The sequence below is a fragment of the Lepidochelys kempii genome, chromosome 3 (assembly GCF_965140265.1).
Source record: "Lepidochelys kempii isolate rLepKem1 chromosome 3, rLepKem1.hap2, whole genome shotgun sequence".
Lineage (NCBI taxonomy): Eukaryota > Metazoa > Chordata > Testudines > Cheloniidae > Lepidochelys > Lepidochelys kempii.
The window spans coordinates 95,979,247-95,998,387 of NC_133258.1; the positions used below are offsets into that span (position 1 = coordinate 95,979,247).

The 19,141-nt window shown below is 41.8% G+C and overlaps 1 protein-coding gene across 1 annotated transcript; it reads left to right on the forward strand.

The window, feature by feature from the left end:
* The first annotated feature begins 8,746 nt into the window (after positions 1-8,746).
* HEY2 (hes related family bHLH transcription factor with YRPW motif 2) lies at positions 8,747-18,560 on the forward strand. The gene is made up of 5 exons (XM_073337220.1): positions 8,747-8,963; positions 10,922-11,000; positions 11,104-11,187; positions 13,952-14,033; positions 16,456-18,560. Exons 1-5 carry the CDS (start codon positions 8,881-8,883, stop codon positions 17,124-17,126), a joined length of 999 nt encoding a protein of 332 aa, XP_073193321.1. The 5' UTR covers positions 8,747-8,880; the 3' UTR covers positions 17,127-18,560.
* The last annotated feature ends 581 nt before the right edge of the window (positions 18,561-19,141 follow it).

Sequence of the window (19,141 nt, forward strand, 5' to 3'; positions counted from 1 at the left end):
GTTTTACTTGGGGGCTGAAGGTGACGGCTAGTGGCGTTCTGTTATTTTCTTTGTTAGGCCTGTCCTGTTGTAGGTGACTTCTGGGAACTCTTCTGGCTCTATCAATCTGTTTCTTCACTTCCGCAGGTGGGTATTGTAGTTGTAAGAATGCTTGATAGAGATCTTGTAGGTGTTTGTCTCTGTCTGAGGGGTTGGAGCAAATGCGGTTGTATCGCAGAGCTTGGCTGTAGACGATAGATCGTGTGGTGTGGTCAGGGTGAAAGCTGGAGGCATGTAGGTAGGAATAGCGGTCAGTAGGTTTCCGGGTGGTGTTTATGTGACCATCGTTTATTAGCACTGTAGTGTCCAGGAAGTGGATCTCTTGTGTGGACTGGACCAGGCTGAGGTTGATGGTGGGATGGAAATTGTTGAAATCATGGTGGAATTCCTCAAGGGCTTCTTTTCCATGGGTCCAGATGATGAAGATGTCATCAATATAGCGCAAGTAGAGTAGGGGCTTTAGGGGACGAGAGCTGAGGAAGCGTTGTTCTAAGTCAGCCATAAAAATGTTGGCATACTGTGGGGCCATGCGGGTACCCATAGCAGTGCCGCTGATCTGAAGGTATACATTGTCCCCAAATGTAAAATAGTTATGGGTAAGGACAAAGTCACAAAGTTCAGCCACCAGGTTAGCCGTGACATTAATCGGGGATAACTTCAAATCCAGACTCCAGCGAGAAACTGTTGAATTGGAATTCATTTGCATATTGGTTACAATTAACTTAGGCTTGAATAGAGACTGGGTGTGGCTAAGTCATTATGCAAGGTAACCTATTTCCCCTTGTTTTTTCCTACCCCCCCCCCGACGTTCTTGTTAAACCCTGGATTTGTGCTGGAAATGGCCCACCTTGATTATCATACACATTGTAAGGAGAGTGGTCACTTTAGATAAGCTATTACCAGCAGGAGAGTGGGTTTGTGTGGGGGGGAGGGGGTGAAAAAACCTGGATTTGTGCTGGAAATGGCCCAACTTGATTATCATACACATTGTAAGGAGAGTGATCACTTTAGATAAGCTATTACCAGCAGGAGAGTGGGGTGGTGGGAGGTATTTTTTCATGCTTTGTGTGAATAAAAAGATCTTCTACACTTTCCACAGTATGCATCCGATGAAGTGAGCTGTAGCTCATGAAAGCTTATGCTCAAATAAATTGGTTAGTCTCTAAGGTGCCACAACTACTCCTTTTCTTTCTTCTTAAAAGAAGGATTTTATTTTTAAAAAAAGGTAAAAATCACCTCTGTAAAATCAGGATGGAAAATAACTTTACAGGGTAACAAAAGATTCAAAAACACAGCAGAACTTCCTCTAGGCTTAGTTTCAAAGTTACAAAAAACAGGAATAAACCTCCCTCCAGCAAAGGAAAAATTCACGAGCAGAACAAAAGATAATCTAACATGCCTTGCCTGGCTTTTACTTACAGTTTTTGTAATATGAGAGACTTTTAGAATGGTTTATAGGAGAAGGAGTTTTCTGACCTGATGCTTCTCTGCTTCCCAAGACAACACACAAAACAAAGCCTCCCCCCCCCCAGGATTTGAGACTATCTTCTTTCCCCATTGGTCCTTTTGGTCAGGTGCCAACCAGGTTATTTGAGCTTCTTAACCCCTTACAGGTAAAGAGAAATTCTAGGCTACCCTTAGCTATATGGTTATGACAGCTACATTCTGCCTCAGCTGTGCATGCGTGGCTCCCATTCACCTTTTTGTGCATAACAGAGGGCAGAATTTGGCTTTGTAAGATAAGGATTCTAAGTCTTCAGCACAGCTCTTTTTGGAGACCCAATAAAAATTTCTCCTCATGAAACTACATAAAAATATTTGGCAAGTAACATAGGCTCCCCTTTTGAGAATGCTGGACCTGACTTCTCTATTGGTTTCCCTTCCATTGGCTTTCTGTGTTTACGGGGGTTGGTTGGTTGTTTGATTCCCTCCCCCTTTTATCTGTCAATTGTCTATATAAAATTGCTTTCCCCCTGTTCCTGTTTCTCTTGCTCTTTTAACTAGACACTGTCCCTGAAATATTATTTTTTATGTATTTATGTGCCTACTAGGGTCATCACTCTGAGACACTAATGGGAGATATTGAATCTGATAACAGACTGTCCCACACTGGGTCAGTAGGGACTGGCTGGCATTGCTGTGGAAATAGTGCACTTAACCCCCTTCATGAAAGAGGTTGAAATGTGCCCATTATAATCTAATTGTGTGCCTGGTGCACTGCAAGGTGCACAGTAGAAATGAGTGAAAATTTTCAAACAGTTTATTCACCAAAAAATACAGTTTTAGGTTGTCATGAATTCCTGTCAAGTTCACCAAAGTTTCAAGTGAACAAAAAAATTCAAAATGTTTTGGTAATGTCAAAATGGAACATTTCATGTCGACTCCAAAATGTTTGTTTAGATTTTCAGGTAGTTCGACAAAAGCAAAGGAAAGGATTCACAAAATGACTGGAGAAGTAAGAGGATTTTGCTTCCGCACTCATAATGTTTAGCCTGGGAGTTAGGGTACTCACCTGCTCTTTAGGAGACCCATGTTCAAGTCCTTTCTGCCTGATGGTAGAAGAAAGGATTTGAACTCATGTCTCCCATCTTGTAAAAGACTGCCCTAACATGAGGCTACAGGCTATGGTAGTATAGCCCTTTCACAGTCCTGCTCTCCAAGCTGTTCCACTTTTTATAACTAATTAAATAGCTCTTGGAACAGAGCATTGAATTTGGGTCTTGCACATCCTAAGTAAATGCCCTAACTACCAGACTGTAGAGTTATTCTCACTCTTTTCCTGGCCCAAGAATATTGTCAACATGAATGACAGAGCAAACACATACTACACTGAAATAGGTAGGGAACTATTTCACTAGAAGCTGAGGAGAGCAGGGATATAAAGAGGGGGCAGAAGGAAGCTCGCCTGCAGGTGTTCATTCTCTCACTCTGTCTCTGCCCACTCTGGTCAGGAAGTTCCCAGGCCCAAGCATCAGGAGGAGCTGGGAAAAGACAATACAGCTGTCTGCACTACTTACCAGAAACTTTACACCGTGGGGAAAGTTTGATTTTTACATAGTTGAAGCAAGACATCCATTTCCCTTCCTTCCCCCACCATTTTTGTTTAAAAAACAGGTAGAAGAACTCCCTGTTCCTGGGGCCAGAGTTGGGAAACACTTGAGCAGGGAGTATTTATGCCTAAAGTGTCAGGGTGCAATATTTTCTTTCTCTTTGTCCCTCTGCACCTCCCCCCCCTCTTCCTAGTATCTGTAGCTATGGTCAGGGCATGGATAAATTACAACCATACAAGTATAAAGAGTAATGCTCAAATTGCTGTAAATGTTTAGAAATATAAACTAATCTATTGCTAATTTAAGCAATAAAAAAAATTTTTAAGCAATAAAAAAAAAAAATTTAAGCAATAAAAAAAAATTTAATTCATTTCCAAGCTTTTAAAACATTTGTAAAGATGTAGATTTTTGTAAAAAATGTCATGTTGGCGGGGGAGGGGCTGGGTTTGGGGGGTTTTGTTTGGTTGGTTGGTTTGGTGTTACTAGGACTCCAGAGAAACAAATTTTCAAACTTAATCTTTTTAAACATTTTTGTTTGTGAATAGGCAGCTGTATAGGCATTGCTGGCTGTTACATTGTTATGTAATTATGATGTAGTTTATATAAAAAACATGAAGCGTGAAGAACACATTTGACATTAATGCTGATGTAATCTCTTAACTAGTTTTCCATTCTAGTTCCATATATGTTAATACAATTATAAGTGTTATTGGCAAAAGAGCTATGTTGACATTGCAAAATAAATAATTATTGAATAAGTTAGGTACACTTTTGTATATCAGTGCCACTTTTCCACTTGGAAAAAATACCCTGGGAAGATAATATTTGCTGCATTTCTAAATAATTCCCATCAATGTACATTTACTATGTGGAAACCACATAAAAGTAAAAGGTCTGAGCAGTAAATCTTTAACAACAGAGATGAAGCAAGTTTTTAACTGAGAAAAGTGGTTATTAGTGTCTTAAAATTTCTCTCCCCTTGAGACCTAAGAGAAACAGAAGGAGCAATTACCAGGAACACATTGTTAAGTAATGCATTGTACAATTCCTTGACCTGCACCTCTCTAGTGACTGGTTCTACAGTTCTTACTCAGACTAACAGATTGACTCCCATGCCCTCAATAAGGACTGCAGGATCTAACCGTCAAAGAGACACCGTTACCTTGGAATGACAGGCCTAAAATGACACCCTACCCACTTTGCTTTGGTAGCATAAGAGCGCATGTCATGGTGACCTGTGTCGGCTCCATTCTTTCTAGTAGGCAGGGCAATGAAATGTACAAGAATCCTGCCCTTGGACTCTGGTAGCAGAGTGTGGAGTTATATGTACACTTCAGTATCCTGCCTGCTCACAATGACTTAGGCAGCTGGTAGAGCGGAGGGACGGCGTGATGAGCACAAGGGTGCGTATGTCATGCCAGTGAACACATACCTGCAGTAGCAAACAAAACCAGCACTTTAGTTTTGCTCTTGGCAGCCGGTAGTTGCCATTTTAACTATCTGCAATGCAATTTGGAAAACTGATACACTTTTTCTCAATGAGCTGTTAGATTTTTAAATGCGATTTTTTAAAGGCTGGTTTAAATCATGGACTTTATTCTTAAAGGGGCATTTAAAGTTAATTCTTTAAATCTATCCTATTTTAAACTTGAGTAGATCCATTTAAATGATGACAAAATGAGAGACTTGCTAAATAGTCTGGACAACAGCAATAGACTTTTGAATTAATTGCAAACAAAATACCATCTTTTTCACAAGCCCCATAAACAGTAAATAGAACTAATCAACATGGGGAAATAAAAAGGAATTCATCCAGATTTCCACATACACAGTGGAATAAAGTTTTGCCATAGAAATTTTCAAAATACAATAGGGACCTATTATTAATACAGTAAATGTCTAAATCCAGAGACATTGACCAATTAAATAAAAAAAATGTACAAAATTCTGGGGCACAATGGAAACTAATTAATAGCCGAAAGTGCTCAATATTTCAGAAACTATTAAAAACACACACTGTCCCTCATAAAACAAGTTTGTAAGTATTTCCTCAAGCACCTGAAGCAGCTACAGGAGTGTCTAACAACAGTAGTCTCATTTATTAGGAGGGAGACTTCTTCAGCTTCGTGCAGTTCTGAAAGTGCTCTAACTCCTACGAACCATTATTTTCTTTGTCGGTGTTTCAGAGAGATTTAAAATGCATAAAACCATATGCCTTCAGGTCTATATATATCACATTCAAACTGTCAGACCTCTGTAAAGGAAAAAACAATCTGGAAAACTGCACATTGGGGAAGAAACGCACAGCGTTGTCCAAGATTTCTAAGTCGCCTCCTTCAATTGAGGTCAGACAGTCTCCACACGTTACCCTTTCTACTATTTCAGTTTTCCTGAAAGGCCATCATACCTTTCTGTCTACTTCCTTAAATCAACCCATTGTAGAGAATGTTTTTTTAAAAATCCCTGAGAACTGCAATTTGTTTTTCTTGTCGGTGCTTGCCTCTGTCCTGTCGAACATTATCCTGAAAAAGATGCCCCTGTAGGGCAATGAAGCATGAAATCTCGCAGCTCCTTCACACAATAACAATATCCACATGGAAGACTAGCAACACCATGACAGGTTTCAGAGTAGCAGCCGTGTTAGTCTGTATCCGCGAAAAGGAGGACTTGTGGCACCTTAGAGACTAACCAATTTATTTGAGCAGAAGCTTTCCTGAGCTACCGATGAAGTGAGCTCTAGCTCACAAAAGCTTATGCTCAAATAAATTTGTTAGTCTCTATAGCAACACCATGTCACTAGATACAATTACACGTATTGGAAGTGTCAGTAAAAAATAGCTGGGGCTGGTTTCTCTTTCAGTGTATTCCTCTCTCTCTCACACCCCCACCCTAAAATCACCTGTACAGGGGAGAGGGGGAATAGCTGAATGTGGAAATTAGTCGTTTGTAGAATCATATATTAAATAAGACGGATCATGCAATACAAGCAAACTCGGATGGTTATTTTGCTTGGGTAAAAACAACAGGAACGGGCTCTAATTAACTAATAATTATAGTGTACACTTTCGAATGGAAATCCTCCAACAATGTCCCCTGGTCTATTCACACATCCTTAAATACTGCTGACAAGTATGATTTGCTTCAATGTTTCTTCCTTTCGTTGTATATATTCCCCACCCGCTCCAGATCTTAAAAATAAAAAACCCCAGAAAAGCAAAGAGCACTCTTCTAGAAAGCAATGGGGTAATGCGTTCTGATTTGAAGATTCACAAACCTCCTTCGGCATAGCTTCTCTTTAGAATGATTAAGTGCGTATGTGCTGGAACTTTATATTCCAAGGAAAACAAACTTTTATTTTTAATTAGAAAAACAGCTTATTGTTAAATGTTTTACTTTTGTTTTTAATTTGAAAAAGCACTTTGGTGTAACAGAACATTTCGCAATTACTCGGCCCTCTTTTCCTTTGCTTCATCCTTTGTAGTCTTCTTTTTAAGACGCTTGGAGGGATGCAGAAGACATAACTACATTTCTAGATTATCACTGGTGATAGTCTAAACTTTAACAACAAAAAAAAGCAAACGACTGTTTTTTCAATCCGTTTATTCCATGGGATATTTTAGCCTAATGTTATCCTTATGCTTTAAAATAAATAGAGGTAAACAAACATAAAATCAAAATATCGATTTTGCCCTTCACCAATAACTTAGTTTAACGCCTGTATTCAGACTTTAGCGAATAGCCTGTGTATATTTGTTTAATCGCCAGTTAATTCTTTTAGCCTGATCAGTACAACTGCTCCAGCCTTCTTGGAATGCAAGATCGAAGCTCAACAAATCCTGGTCTTCTCTGCGGTTTCCCGTCTTATCACACAAGGACCGCCAAGGACCGATGTGCTTAAAAACTATCCCGATCACTTAGGACCCCTGAACAGATGAAAACCTACCGCTAGTAGGGAGCTGTTACAGTTCAGCAGGAGCTCGCCACACTCCGCAGCCCCGCTTCCCGCCCCGGCCTGCCCTGACACTGTGTAATTGGCGCCGGTTACATTTCAAAAGCCAGGATGACAAGTTTCAGATTTCTGTCCACACGGGGAGCCAGCCCAGCCCCGCCGCCGGGGGAGGATGGGGCTGCCTGAGACAGTTTAACTCGCCCGCCGAGCGGGCTCCACGCCCCTGAGCTTCAGCCACTTCTCTCTCTCCCCCTCATCACTTTCATCTGCTCCTTTCGGCTTCCCACTTCTCTTCCACCTCAACTCTTCTCTCCTCTTTTCCTCTCCCTCTCTTCGCGCCCTCAGAAAAAAGCAAGCCCCTTCCGCCCCTCCCCTCGGTTTGCCAGGCTGGGCATAAGGCTATTTCTGTTTTAAGCAGTTTTTCTTAAACTGACTCCGTGTGTCCAATCCAAAGCAGCCAGTTCTCGTGCCCCTGGGCTTCACGCAGGCAGCTTTCGGCTGTCAAACTGTCCACTGCAAAACTGACACAAAAGAGTTCAACCTGGCAGCGCTACAATCCCCAGCATGCTGAGTGACTCCCAGTTTGGACCAGATCTCCCCCCGAAGAGAAAACGGGACTCGAAAAAAATGACTGAAGAACAATAATCGGGGGGGGGGGCGGAAGAAACAGTCACCAAACTTTTAAAATACGCTTGAAATTATTATGAAAAACAGATTTTTCCAATGGTGTATGTTGTAATAAATCTAGTCAAACCGCGTGCCCGGTATTAGCAAACCCCGTCTGTTGTAAATCCACCGCCTCACAGCCTCCTCCAAATCCTGTACAACACTTATTCCTTCCATCTTTGTCTCCCTAGTCCTTTAAAATGCCAGACACCGACAAACACATTGGTCACTCCAAGAGCAGCTACGGGCCATCTCAACTCACCACCTCCACTTCCAGGAAGGGAGGGGCAGGACAGGGGAGGCCCAGCCCAGACTGAAATCTCCCCAGAGATGAAATAATCCCCAACACCAGGATCGAGCTTCCCACAATAAAAATTCCTCAGCTCACAGCAGCCTAAAAGCAGCAAAGTCACACGGGTTCAGGCGGGACCCGTGACTGCATTTTTTAACCCTCCCTTCGAACTACCTGCAAAGGGAAAACACGAGATCCGTTTGCGATTTTGGGGTGCGTTAATCCAGCACCACGGGGTGAGGCGGATCATGCATCGGAACGGAAACACCGATGTGTGTGGGGAAGGGGGGGATCAAATCCCCCTTCTAGTGCGTACAGCCAAGGCGGGCTGTGCCAGTGACCCAAGAGAGCGGGGTCTGGGCGCTCTGGCTCTGGCCCAGGCCCAGGGGCGAGGCTAGCGCTCCGCTGCACTGAAGGAGGCGGCTAGGCGGGCAGCGCACCTGGAAAGAGCCAGACACTCTCAGAGGCTGGCTGCACGGAGCGGCCCGCCTCAGGTGGGGCACGTGCCCCAGCGCAGCCCCGGCCAGGCCGCCCAGGCCAGCACCGCCGCGCTCGCGGCACGCCGAGCTTTCCCACGCTCCGCGGCCGCCGGACCGCCCCCCAGCGCTCCAGCCTGGCCCGAGCCCGAACGGGGCGGGGCAAGGCCGTCACTCACGCGCTTTCTCCTCCAATGGGCGGCGGCCCCCGCCCGAAGGGGCGCGGCTTCGGCCGGCGGTGGGCGGGGTCCGGGCGCTTGAGGCTGAGCGGCGGCGTGGGAAAGCGCCTCAGAAGCTCCACGGGCTGCTGGCGCTGCAGGGAGCGCGCTGCGCCGCGCCGGGGGCCACGCGTCGGTTCGGTGCTCGCTCCCCGTCCGTGGCAGGGGCCGTGCCGCCGCCGCCGCCGCCATGAAGCGGCCGTGCGAGGAAACGAGCTCCGACAGCGACATGGACGAGACCATAGACGTGGGGAGCGAGAATAATTACTCGGGGTGAGATCTGCGGCTAGGGGGGCTGCTGCACCCCCTGGCTAGGCGGGGTCCCCAGCACAGACGGGGTTTGAACCCTGTGGTTGAGTGGCTCTCAGCTCCCCAGGGCGAGGGGCTGGCACGGTGCAGCGCCTAGGCGTTCTGCGCTGGGGGGTGGGGGGTGGATGTCGGCCAATGCCCAGGCAGGCGGTGTCGCACACGTGGGGGCTTGTGAGCTGGCAGTTCCAGTGTCCCATTTCTCAGGGCTTGTCTTGGGGATTTTTTTTTTTTTTGGTCTGTGGGGGAAAATGTTCTGGTGTGGAGCATCGCGGCCCCTGGAGCCAGCCTCTGGTCAGTAGGGAGGGGGGAGTTGCTGGGGAAAGATTGGGGTTGGGGATTGTAGCTGAAGTAAGAATTAAGAACCTTCCTGCGATCCCATGTTCGGAGCAGTTTGCTCACCTGAGCCCAAGCTGTCACACCCCTATAGGTGGATAGAAGGGGGGCGGAGGCCAAGAGAGACTTCAGCTGACAATAAAGTTCAGTACATTCTTTTCACTACTTATCTAATTTTAAACACTTGAACAGTCCACCCTCTGAAAAATGAAATGATAAAAGGGCTAATATTGAATTATAGAAATGAAATCAACTCGCTGTGTTTGGTCCGCTGTTGTGTGTTTTGAGGAATGACCGTCACCATCTGATTAAGACGGTGGTATTCTGTTGTAAAGATCTGTTTCAGGATTATTATTTTTTTACAAGCTGAATGATCAGTACATGTGGAGTCATGAAATCATGTGCTACCAATGTCAAATATGGACTTGGACTTAGTATCTCCATTTAAAAAAAGACTAGTCAAGTTCTGCTAGGAATTTTAGTGACCAGGCAGGTCAAGTTATAATTTAATCTAATCTGTATTCCCACAAATGTTTCCATGATTTATCTATAGCTGTATATCACCTGTGAGATCCAAAATCTTGGAAATAATTTTGAAACTTAAAAAAAAGAAAAATGCACTGTTTTAATTAATTAGTTACAATTACTTGTAAAGACTGGATTGAAAATATAACCGATATATCCTGAAAAGTGATCCGTATAAGTAGTCTCAAATACCTCAGTACCTATAGAAAACTACTTTTGGAAAGTGATTATTCCAGTCACTGAGAGAACACTACAAGCACGCTCTTGCTGTCTCTCTTCCTGTGTAAAATGAGGATGAAGTTTCCCAGAGTTTGAAGAGACAGGGCTGGATTTGAAGGTTTGCAGAGACAGGGCTGGATTTGAAAGTTGAAAGATATTGCCAATTTTGAGAAGCAGGTCCCAGAGTCCATTTGTGTCTGCAGATATGTGAAAAATCTCTCTTTATGTATCTTTGAAAGATCATAATGGTTTCTGTTCACTGGTGACAGAATGAAATGTCTAACATTTGGTGGTGGTGGCGGCAGATTTAAAAACAAACGTTTTAAACTGTTTTTTTTCTGGAGCTGGACAAAGCAATGGAATTAGGACATATTTCTATTTATGTAGGTGGCAATTGGATCCTGCTGCGATAGGCACCAATGTGAGAATCTCGACAGAGACAGTCTGTGGTTTTATAGCTGGTATATTAAAGCATCTTTCATCACAAGTGTTAGCCAAGTATATGAATTTAGCATGTTTTCTTTATTGAATTTTTTTGACTGACTGTTATATACATGAATTTGTCATGGTGGAAGCCAAATCAACTGAGCTGGTACCATGATGTCTTTGGGAGGGATACTTGTAACAAAGTTAGCTGCCAACCAGTTCAAACACTATGTTAGGGTAGGGAGAAAGTGAAACCTCGGTAAGAAGGAAAGACTTAACCGCGCCGTACAAAGCACCTCTTCCAAACATGAAGAACAACAAAGAAATAGCTGTGAATATTTAATGTCGTGATAACTAGGTATTTATAAGACAATAATGTCATGTAATGCAACACCTGACATACCTTTACTATTTCACAGGCAAAGTAGTGGTTCTGTGATTCGATCAAATTCCCCAACAACAACATCTCAGATTATGGCCAGAAAAAAAAGAAGAGGGGTATGGAATTTCTTTAATTTCCCATGTAATATTTGCATGTGTGCTCTGATTTTTGTCCTTCATGGTTTTATAAACTCGTTTTTGTTTTGTTTTTTGGGGATAGATTATAGAGAAAAGGCGCCGTGATCGTATAAATAACAGTTTATCTGAATTGAGGCGGCTTGTGCCAACTGCCTTTGAAAAACAAGTAAGCTTTTCTTTTTTTTTATACCTGTATCTCATCTGGCAGTGTTGGTTTTCTTATAAAGCTCATTAAAATAATATTGTATGTGTCCTGATCTGGCACAAAGCAGGCATTTCAATAAAATGCTTTGTTGTGGCAAAACTATTAAAAACAGAATCCACCATAAAGCTGAAAAACATTTCCATTCTTTGGCTTGTTTTTCCCTAAAGGGTCGCAGTGTTTATGTTGTCTCTGTTCTTTCAATGATTTCCAGTAGTGGTTTTGTTAAATATGTGCTTTATTCCATATACTTTTAAAAAATTGTGTGCTAGTTACCCGTCTGTCTAACTCTTCTAACAAAATCCCCCTTTCCCACCTCTTTAAATAGCTTTCTTATAAACAAAATTCACAAATCCAGAATAATGTAATCAGTCCTGTTTCCTAAAAAGTAAACCGATTGCCTAGGTTACTCAGTTTTTAAATATCTAGTTAGTAGCTGTATATTAGATTGATTGGACGGTCCTGCTCCTGATGAAGTCAAAGAGATTTTCAAAGGCTTTCAATGGGAAAGTCTTCAATCGAAAGATTCCCCTTGACTTCAGTAGGCTATGGGTCAGGTCCTTAGGTTTTATCTGTATTGAACTTCCCAGCTAACAACAACTTACTTGTTTTGATAATTTCATGCAACGTCAACATCCATAAAACCCCAATATTCAGTAAAACAGAAATGCTAGGGCATATTAGAATAAAACCAAAACTCAAAATATGGCAAAAGTAATTCTTAATTTAAACCAGCGTGCTTCAATAAGAAGTGAACAACTAAAATTTAAGAACAAAGCTCTTAGTAATTTAAATACATTTTTTTTAAAAAAAGCAAACAATGAGCCAAATCCTGCAAGGTGCCGACTACTCTCAACTCCCATTGATTTCTGTGGAAGTTGAGTGCTTAGCTACTCCCAGGATTGGGCCTCATACTATTTCTGAACTGAACAAAGCTAACATTTAAGGAACCGTGCACTTGTGCTACCTGCAATATGCCTTTAATAGCTCCTAGTCAGAACAGTGCTATTTCATAGACTCTGGCAACATGGCATGACCAAGGCATTTTCAGCTAGGCAAAACAGGCAAGAGATGACAATTGTTTGTCCCATTTCATTGTTTACCTCTTGAAAACCACAAACATTATAAAACAAGTCCTATAAAGTCCTTGGAAATTACCCAGCAACATGCAGTTTTGAGCTATTAGTCACTCTCTCATCGAGATGGCTTGTATTCTGTCTATGGAAAAGATTAAGACTGAGAAAAGTACAGGATATAATTCCATATAAAATTCTAACAAACAATAGTCACAAATTCACCAAATTTTGGTATACTGAGATGTTGAGCATATTAACTTAGTAAAAAATATTAATAAGTGGAAAAAGTAGCATGTAGTGGGTTCTTAAAGTTTTCCCATGATATATCGTCCACAAAACATGAGTTTTTAATATTCTTCTTGATGTTCAGATCACTGAAATTGCCAGAATTGTAAAGGGTCATTAGTCTTAGTTTAACAACAACAACAACAAAATCAAAATCTCTGTTCTTTGGAGATTCAGTTGTGCAGTTTTGTAGGTCATATAACTTAGTTATAGAGAAATATACTTCTGACTTCATTTCCACCATACAACCTCAGTGAAATCAGTGCATTTTTTTTATACCTACTGAAGTCGGTGAGCTTGCATGGATATAACTGAGAGAAGAATTGGCTCACGTGGCCAGATTCTCAGGTGGCATAAATCAACATAGCTCTGCTGATTTATGCCAGTTGAGGATCTGGCCCATAATATTTAAAAGAGAGGGTGGATCTTTGGGCAACCTCCAGATGTGTAAGGAAATGCTAATAGCCACAAGAATATTCATAAATTTATCTACAAACAAAATTAATTATCTCAGTATTGTAGAACTTAAATTTTATATTTTTCCAATATTTATGAACCAGCATAACCAAGTTTCATGGACACAGCAAATTGTGCTCTCTGTTAACAGTGATGGTCTTTCCTGGTCCTGTAAACAAGGCCTCTTCCTAACCCAGAAAAATGTGGACAGTGTATGTGTATACACAGAAATGACCATGTGTCAATAAAGGATGAGAATAGAATTTCTGTCATCCAAATGACTGATCAAAAAATTGTTGGGTCATCTTAAAAAAAAAAAAAAAAAGTCCCTGTACAATTCCTGGATTCTCTTTTGTATGTGTACACAGTGACACCTACTGGTAAAAGCGGAAAACAATGCTGTGTTAGGGTCCTGTCAATAATTGCACATTACTTGCCATTTGTTATATTTCCATGCCTCTGTGGGAACAAATCTCTGAAGAGCCACCTACTTAATCCATTGCACAACAGTGTAATATCTGACATGTCCACACTGACTTCTAGTCCACAGATACATTAGGCTATACCTTTCATAAGGCAAATCGCCTTGTCAGGCAATTTTATTATTTATGCATCTTTAATAATGATCCCTTCTGTTGCATAAATAGACTGTGAACTCCTAAACTGTTAATTTTTTTGTAGTATCGCTATTTCTTTACTAATGTGTTAGACACATACACATTGCTAGACGTGATATGGTATTTGTCTTTAAATAAAGTCTGGGATGCAGATGCTCAGTGAAAGGATTAAGCTGAGAATGTTCTAATGGTAGGGAAAATTGAAACCATAAGACTGAACTCAATGGAAAGTATACCAAATTAAAGCTTACAGTACTTGTAAGCCTTTATTTATTTGAGCCTCTTATCTCAAAGGGATCTGCAAAATTAGAAAAAGCAGAAATACTGCAAATGACAGTGGATCATCTGAAGATGCTCCAGGCAACAGGAGGTAAAGGTAAGGAGTTGACTCTTTTTTTCCTAATATTTGGGGAAATCTTATCAAACAGTCCTTTGACGAGCCATGATAGGCGATTCCAGATTAAAGGAGTGGAAATCAATGCTAATGTCAGGACTGAACTCGTGGGAAAGAACTGCTGGGACAAAAGAAGCACTTGACCCTGGGCTTGTGTTTGCTTTCATAACACTGTGGGAGTAAAGGCTTCATTCACAGGCAGCCCAGTCAGAGATTTGTTTGGGGTTTCCAAAGAGCACTGAAATCTGCACAGGGAGACAAAACAAATACACAAACATCCAAATATAAACAGGAGGTTTGTGGCAACAATTGTGCAGCACAAAACCAATGTTAAAACTCACTATACAGCAGCTATACCAAAGGAAGTGGATCCAGAGGAACTTTCGTTATTGTTTATATATATATTTTTGTTCTGAAAGACTATTTTAAATGCAAGATTAGACTGTCTCATTCACCAGACCAAAATCTAATCTTGTTACGTGCACCTCTGGGTATCAGACGATAGACAGATAATGCATATTTAGACTCAGACTCTTATGCAGGAAGTAATACACGGCAGGGTGTTCAGTTATTCCTCATTAGCCAGCACTGCAATGATGTTGAAGCTGGGAAGTAAGAAACGGGAAATGGCAATTTCCAACAATTTATAACTCCGCTCAACCTTAACATAATTTTGGGTATGTCTTCACTGCATAGTTAACGCAGGTGATCTGCACCCAGATCTGAACTCCTGAGCAGCCCCTCCTGAGTTACTGTGTCCCCATGTGTGTTGCTAGGACTTCTGGGGGCACAGCCTATGGTTATCTGTGTTTCTTTAAGTAAGCCCTGAGTTGCTCTGAGTCTTTCCTTGTGAATTGTGGGAGAACTTGTCTATTCTTCTGGGCACAATGGGAATTGTGGGAAGGCATTGGAGAACTATCAGTACTTGAGTGATTTAGCCTGTGTATTTGCTGCGCAGTGGGTGGGTTACCAGACCGAGTGAAAGGCTCACGTGGGTTTTAGCGTACAGCCACAGACAAGCCAACTAGCCCAGGTTGGAAGCACCACGAAAGGAGGGGGCGGGGGGTTATGTGTGGACAGGAAAGGGGTCTGAAGCAACTTCAGAATAAAAGCCCAGGTTGACTCAGCAGTGAAGTCATACCCTTCATGAGATAATAAAAGGCCCTGAGGACTGCCTGAAATACTCTGACTCGAATTCAGATATATCAGGGGTTCTTAAACTGGGTGTCGGGACCCCGCTGGGGGTCATGAGGTTATTACATGGGGGATTGCGAGCTGTCAACCTCCACCCCAAATCCCGCTTTGCCTCCAGCATTTATAATGGTGTTAAATATATAAAGGGGGGGTTGCACTCAGAGACTTGCTATATGAAAGGGGTCACCAGTAAAAAAGTTTGAGAGCCACTGAGATATATAGCGAAAAACTACCCTGCTTTGAACTGAAAGTGACTGACAATGGGATACCATGCTGGTATAATGCTGAATGGGCATTACTGCCATAGGGCATTATTTCCCACTGGCAGCTACTTTCACTCTGAAGGGCAATAGTTTTCTCAATAAACAAATTCTGTTGCCTATAAATTGAGTTTGATGATAAACTCTTTGGGAAGGAGAATGTCATTTCCTCTGTGTTTAGAAAGTGACTACCATGTTTTGGGCACCTAATAAGATACCCATTTAATTCTTTCCCTCCATCCAATGTGCTGTAGATTCAGCTATCATTTGCTGAAGTGCCTCAGAGGTCAGATGACCATAGTGCCTACATAGTATTTCTTTAAATAAGTGATTACAACATTTTATATAAAGCATTTTTTATTCAAAACCTTTTTATGCAGAAGCAATGACAAGCTGTTTTTAGTTTGCTGTTAAATAACACATGTCATGAAGCCGTTATGAATTTACTTAGCAGAGTTTGTAAAGACTGTCTCCAAACTGTCACGTGGTAGATTTTAAGAACTATTTTATAAATGCCAGCATAGGGGAGAAAAGGCAGGATATTATATACAAGCCCTTTAATCTTCAACCCTTACTTTGTGCGTATGTGCGTGAGACACACACACACACACCGAGACTCTGGGTCAATGTTACCATGGAAAAGCTTGCTGTGGAATTTCAGTTTCCCACAATACAAGATGAGAGGCATCATAAAGCTTTTTGAAGAACCTCAAACACTGATGGTCTTAATTTTTCTCCATTGTAATATTTGGTTGCAAAAACAACTGTAGTATATTACATTACCAGAGATAATCGCACACACAATTTACAAAGCAAACTTTCCTCCCACCAAATCTCAGACCATAAATAGGAGATACAGATATTTAGCCAGGATCATGCTAGCTGACTCATAGCTAAGATAGGCTAGGAAATCATCTGATACTCAGTGCCTCTTTTACCTTTCCTTTCAGGTTATTTTGATGCTCACACTCTGGCCATGGATTTCATGAGCATTGGATTCCGAGAATGTTTAACTGAAGTTGCAAGATATCTGAGCTCAGTGGAAGGTCTGGACACATCTGATCCGTTAAGAGTTAGACTTGTGTCTCATCTCAGCTCTTGTGCATCTCAAAGGGAAGCTGCTGCAATGACCTCATCCATGGTTCATCACCATCATCCCTTGCATCCTCACCACTGGACAGCAGCATTTCACCATCTCCCTGCCACTTTGCTACAGCAGAATGGACTTCATTCCTCTGACACCACTCCTTGTAGACTTTCAACAGCGTCAGAAGTTCCTCCTCATGGCTCTGCTCTTCTCACGGCCACCTTTGCCCATGCTGACTCCGCACTCAGAGTGCCCTCTGCTGGCAGTGTTGCTCCCTGTGTCCCACCTCTTTCTACCTCTCTTCTCTCACTCTCTGCCACTGTACACGCTGCTGCTGCGGCTGCTCAGAGCTTCCCTCTGTCTTTTGCTGGAGCATTCCCAATGCTTCCACCTAGTGCAGCTGCAGCAGTGGCAGCTGCAACAGCAATCAGCCCACCATTATGTGTATCGGCAGCTTCCAGTCCTCAGCAAACTAGTAGTGGTGGAAATAGTAAACCCTACCGACCCTGGGGGACTGAAGTTGGAGCTTTTTAAGACACACACACACACACACACACACACACAGACACACAAGCCTTCTTTGGACTTCATGCCGTAGTAACTCAATGTCTTTCCTGTTCAGTCAGATTGAAGGTCTGTATCCACGCAAACAGCCTTATAGATGCCTGCAAGCCAATCAAGGAACAGTAAAGCTATTCTAGTGTCAGACTTCAAAAAGGGCATATAGCAGTATTGGGTATATTTTTCTTTGTTTTGCTTAAGACCCCTTGGTGAGCAACAGCGGTGTTCAGAAACATCATACCCCATATGACCATTTAAAAGTTTACTGGGAAATATGTAGACTCTAGACCCAATAATCCTCTAGCCATGCATCATTATTTGGCAGACAGATGGGGGATAGCACATCTAAATTTCTCCTGAGGCTGGACAGAAAGTTTGAGTTTCATAAGTGCCTGACATACATACGCGTTTTTCTAAAGCAAATCACACTGCAAAAGTATGAAATAAAGAGATTGGGGGGAGCAGGAAGGGGAGGATCCTGCATTAAGCTACAGACATTTTGATACGCTTCCAGGAAAGAGTGAACTCTACACCAACAGGTTTATTTAGCCAAAAGGATTACTGAGAAAGAATGTTCAGCTTGACAGGCCTAGTTTTATCTCACCTAGTTGACTTTCTTTGTACAGACTTGCCAAATGGTGACATCTAGCATAGCACTGGTAAAAGCAATTATCTTATCAGCGCTTGGATTGATGAACATTTCAGCACTGTCTGTGAGCCTTGAGGCACTTTGTGTTGTTTTTTTTAAATGGCTTAGACTATGGTGCTTGCTTGTCTCTTTACAAGCAATGAATTTATAGTGCACACAGAAGTAGCTGCCTACTAAAACCATGCACAAGTCAAGACAGTTGATCCATGCCAATACAAGAGACTCAATTTTGTGAAGAGTTCAGATTAACTTATTTAGTTGCATTTGGACATTTATTTTTATCAGCCTCCTGATTCCGTGCAAGATCTCTGCTCTTTTCACTGTCAACTTCTGGAGGTAACGATTTCTCTGGGTCTGAATGAAGTTACTGTGGGGGTGTTATTTTAAACTGGCTTTTTACATGCCAACATTGTAAATGTGGGTTTGATTCCAAACCAAAATGAATGTACTAAAGGCGTATCAGTAAATTATTTTGTCAGTACCCAGACAACTAGTGCTGCATTAAAGGTTTTGCTTTCTTTTTTTATTACAGTGACTTAAAATAGCCTAATATTTTAATACATTGACTCAAGAACTAGAGATTTTATGAGAAAATAAAACACAGCATGTATTATTATGCACTTGATTTCTCTGCTGTGTGGAGAAAGCAATAAACATGGAGAATGTTAAACATTATGCAAAATATACTTTAAAATATTTGTTTTTAAAATACTGTACCTAGTTGCTTTTTTGTGCATTACTTTGTTAACCTTTTTCTATGCAAAAGTCTTTACATATCACTAATTAAACGAAGTCCTTTTTGACTGCGTTTTATAGATGATTTGTTGCAGTTGTTTTTGCTTGCCTTTGGGAAGTGGAAAGCCTAAATGGACTTGAAGTTCAGTGTCTACCTCTGATAACAAGCATCCATAAGTTGCTGTTTTTGTTTTGACCTCTTTGCTCATTCTAAAAGCACATCTGGTATGTAGTGTGCTTAAAATGGGAATGGAAAAATAATCCTACCACTGAAACAGTGTTGTTTTCAGCCTTGTAAACTGGCTCAGTGTCGGTTAACAGTAAACCTTACAATATGAACCAGTCCCGTCCACTCCCCCCCCCCTCCCCACACACACACACCTCACCCCCAGCAACAAATGGATATAAACTGGCCACCAGGAAGTTTAGTCTTGAAATTAGATGAAGGTTTCTAACCATCAGAGGAGTGAAGTTGGAATAGCCTTCCAAGGGAAGCAGTAGGGGCAAAAGATCTATCTGGTTTTAAGATTAAACTCGATAAGTTTATGGAGGAGATGGTATGATGGGATAACATGGTTTTGGTAATTAAATATTCATGGTAAAT

Coding starts and splice junctions, on each gene's coding strand:
- HEY2 (XM_073337220.1), top strand. CDS start 8,881: ATGAAGCGGCCGTGCGAGGAAACGAGCTCCGACAGCGACATGGACGAG. Junction 8,964..10,921: donor AGCGAGAATAATTACTCGGG/GTGAGATCTGCG, acceptor ACTATTTCACAG/GCAAAGTAGTGGTTCTGTGA. Junction 11,001..11,103: donor CCAGAAAAAAAAGAAGAGGG/GTATGGAATTTC, acceptor TTTTGGGGATAG/ATTATAGAGAAAAGGCGCCG.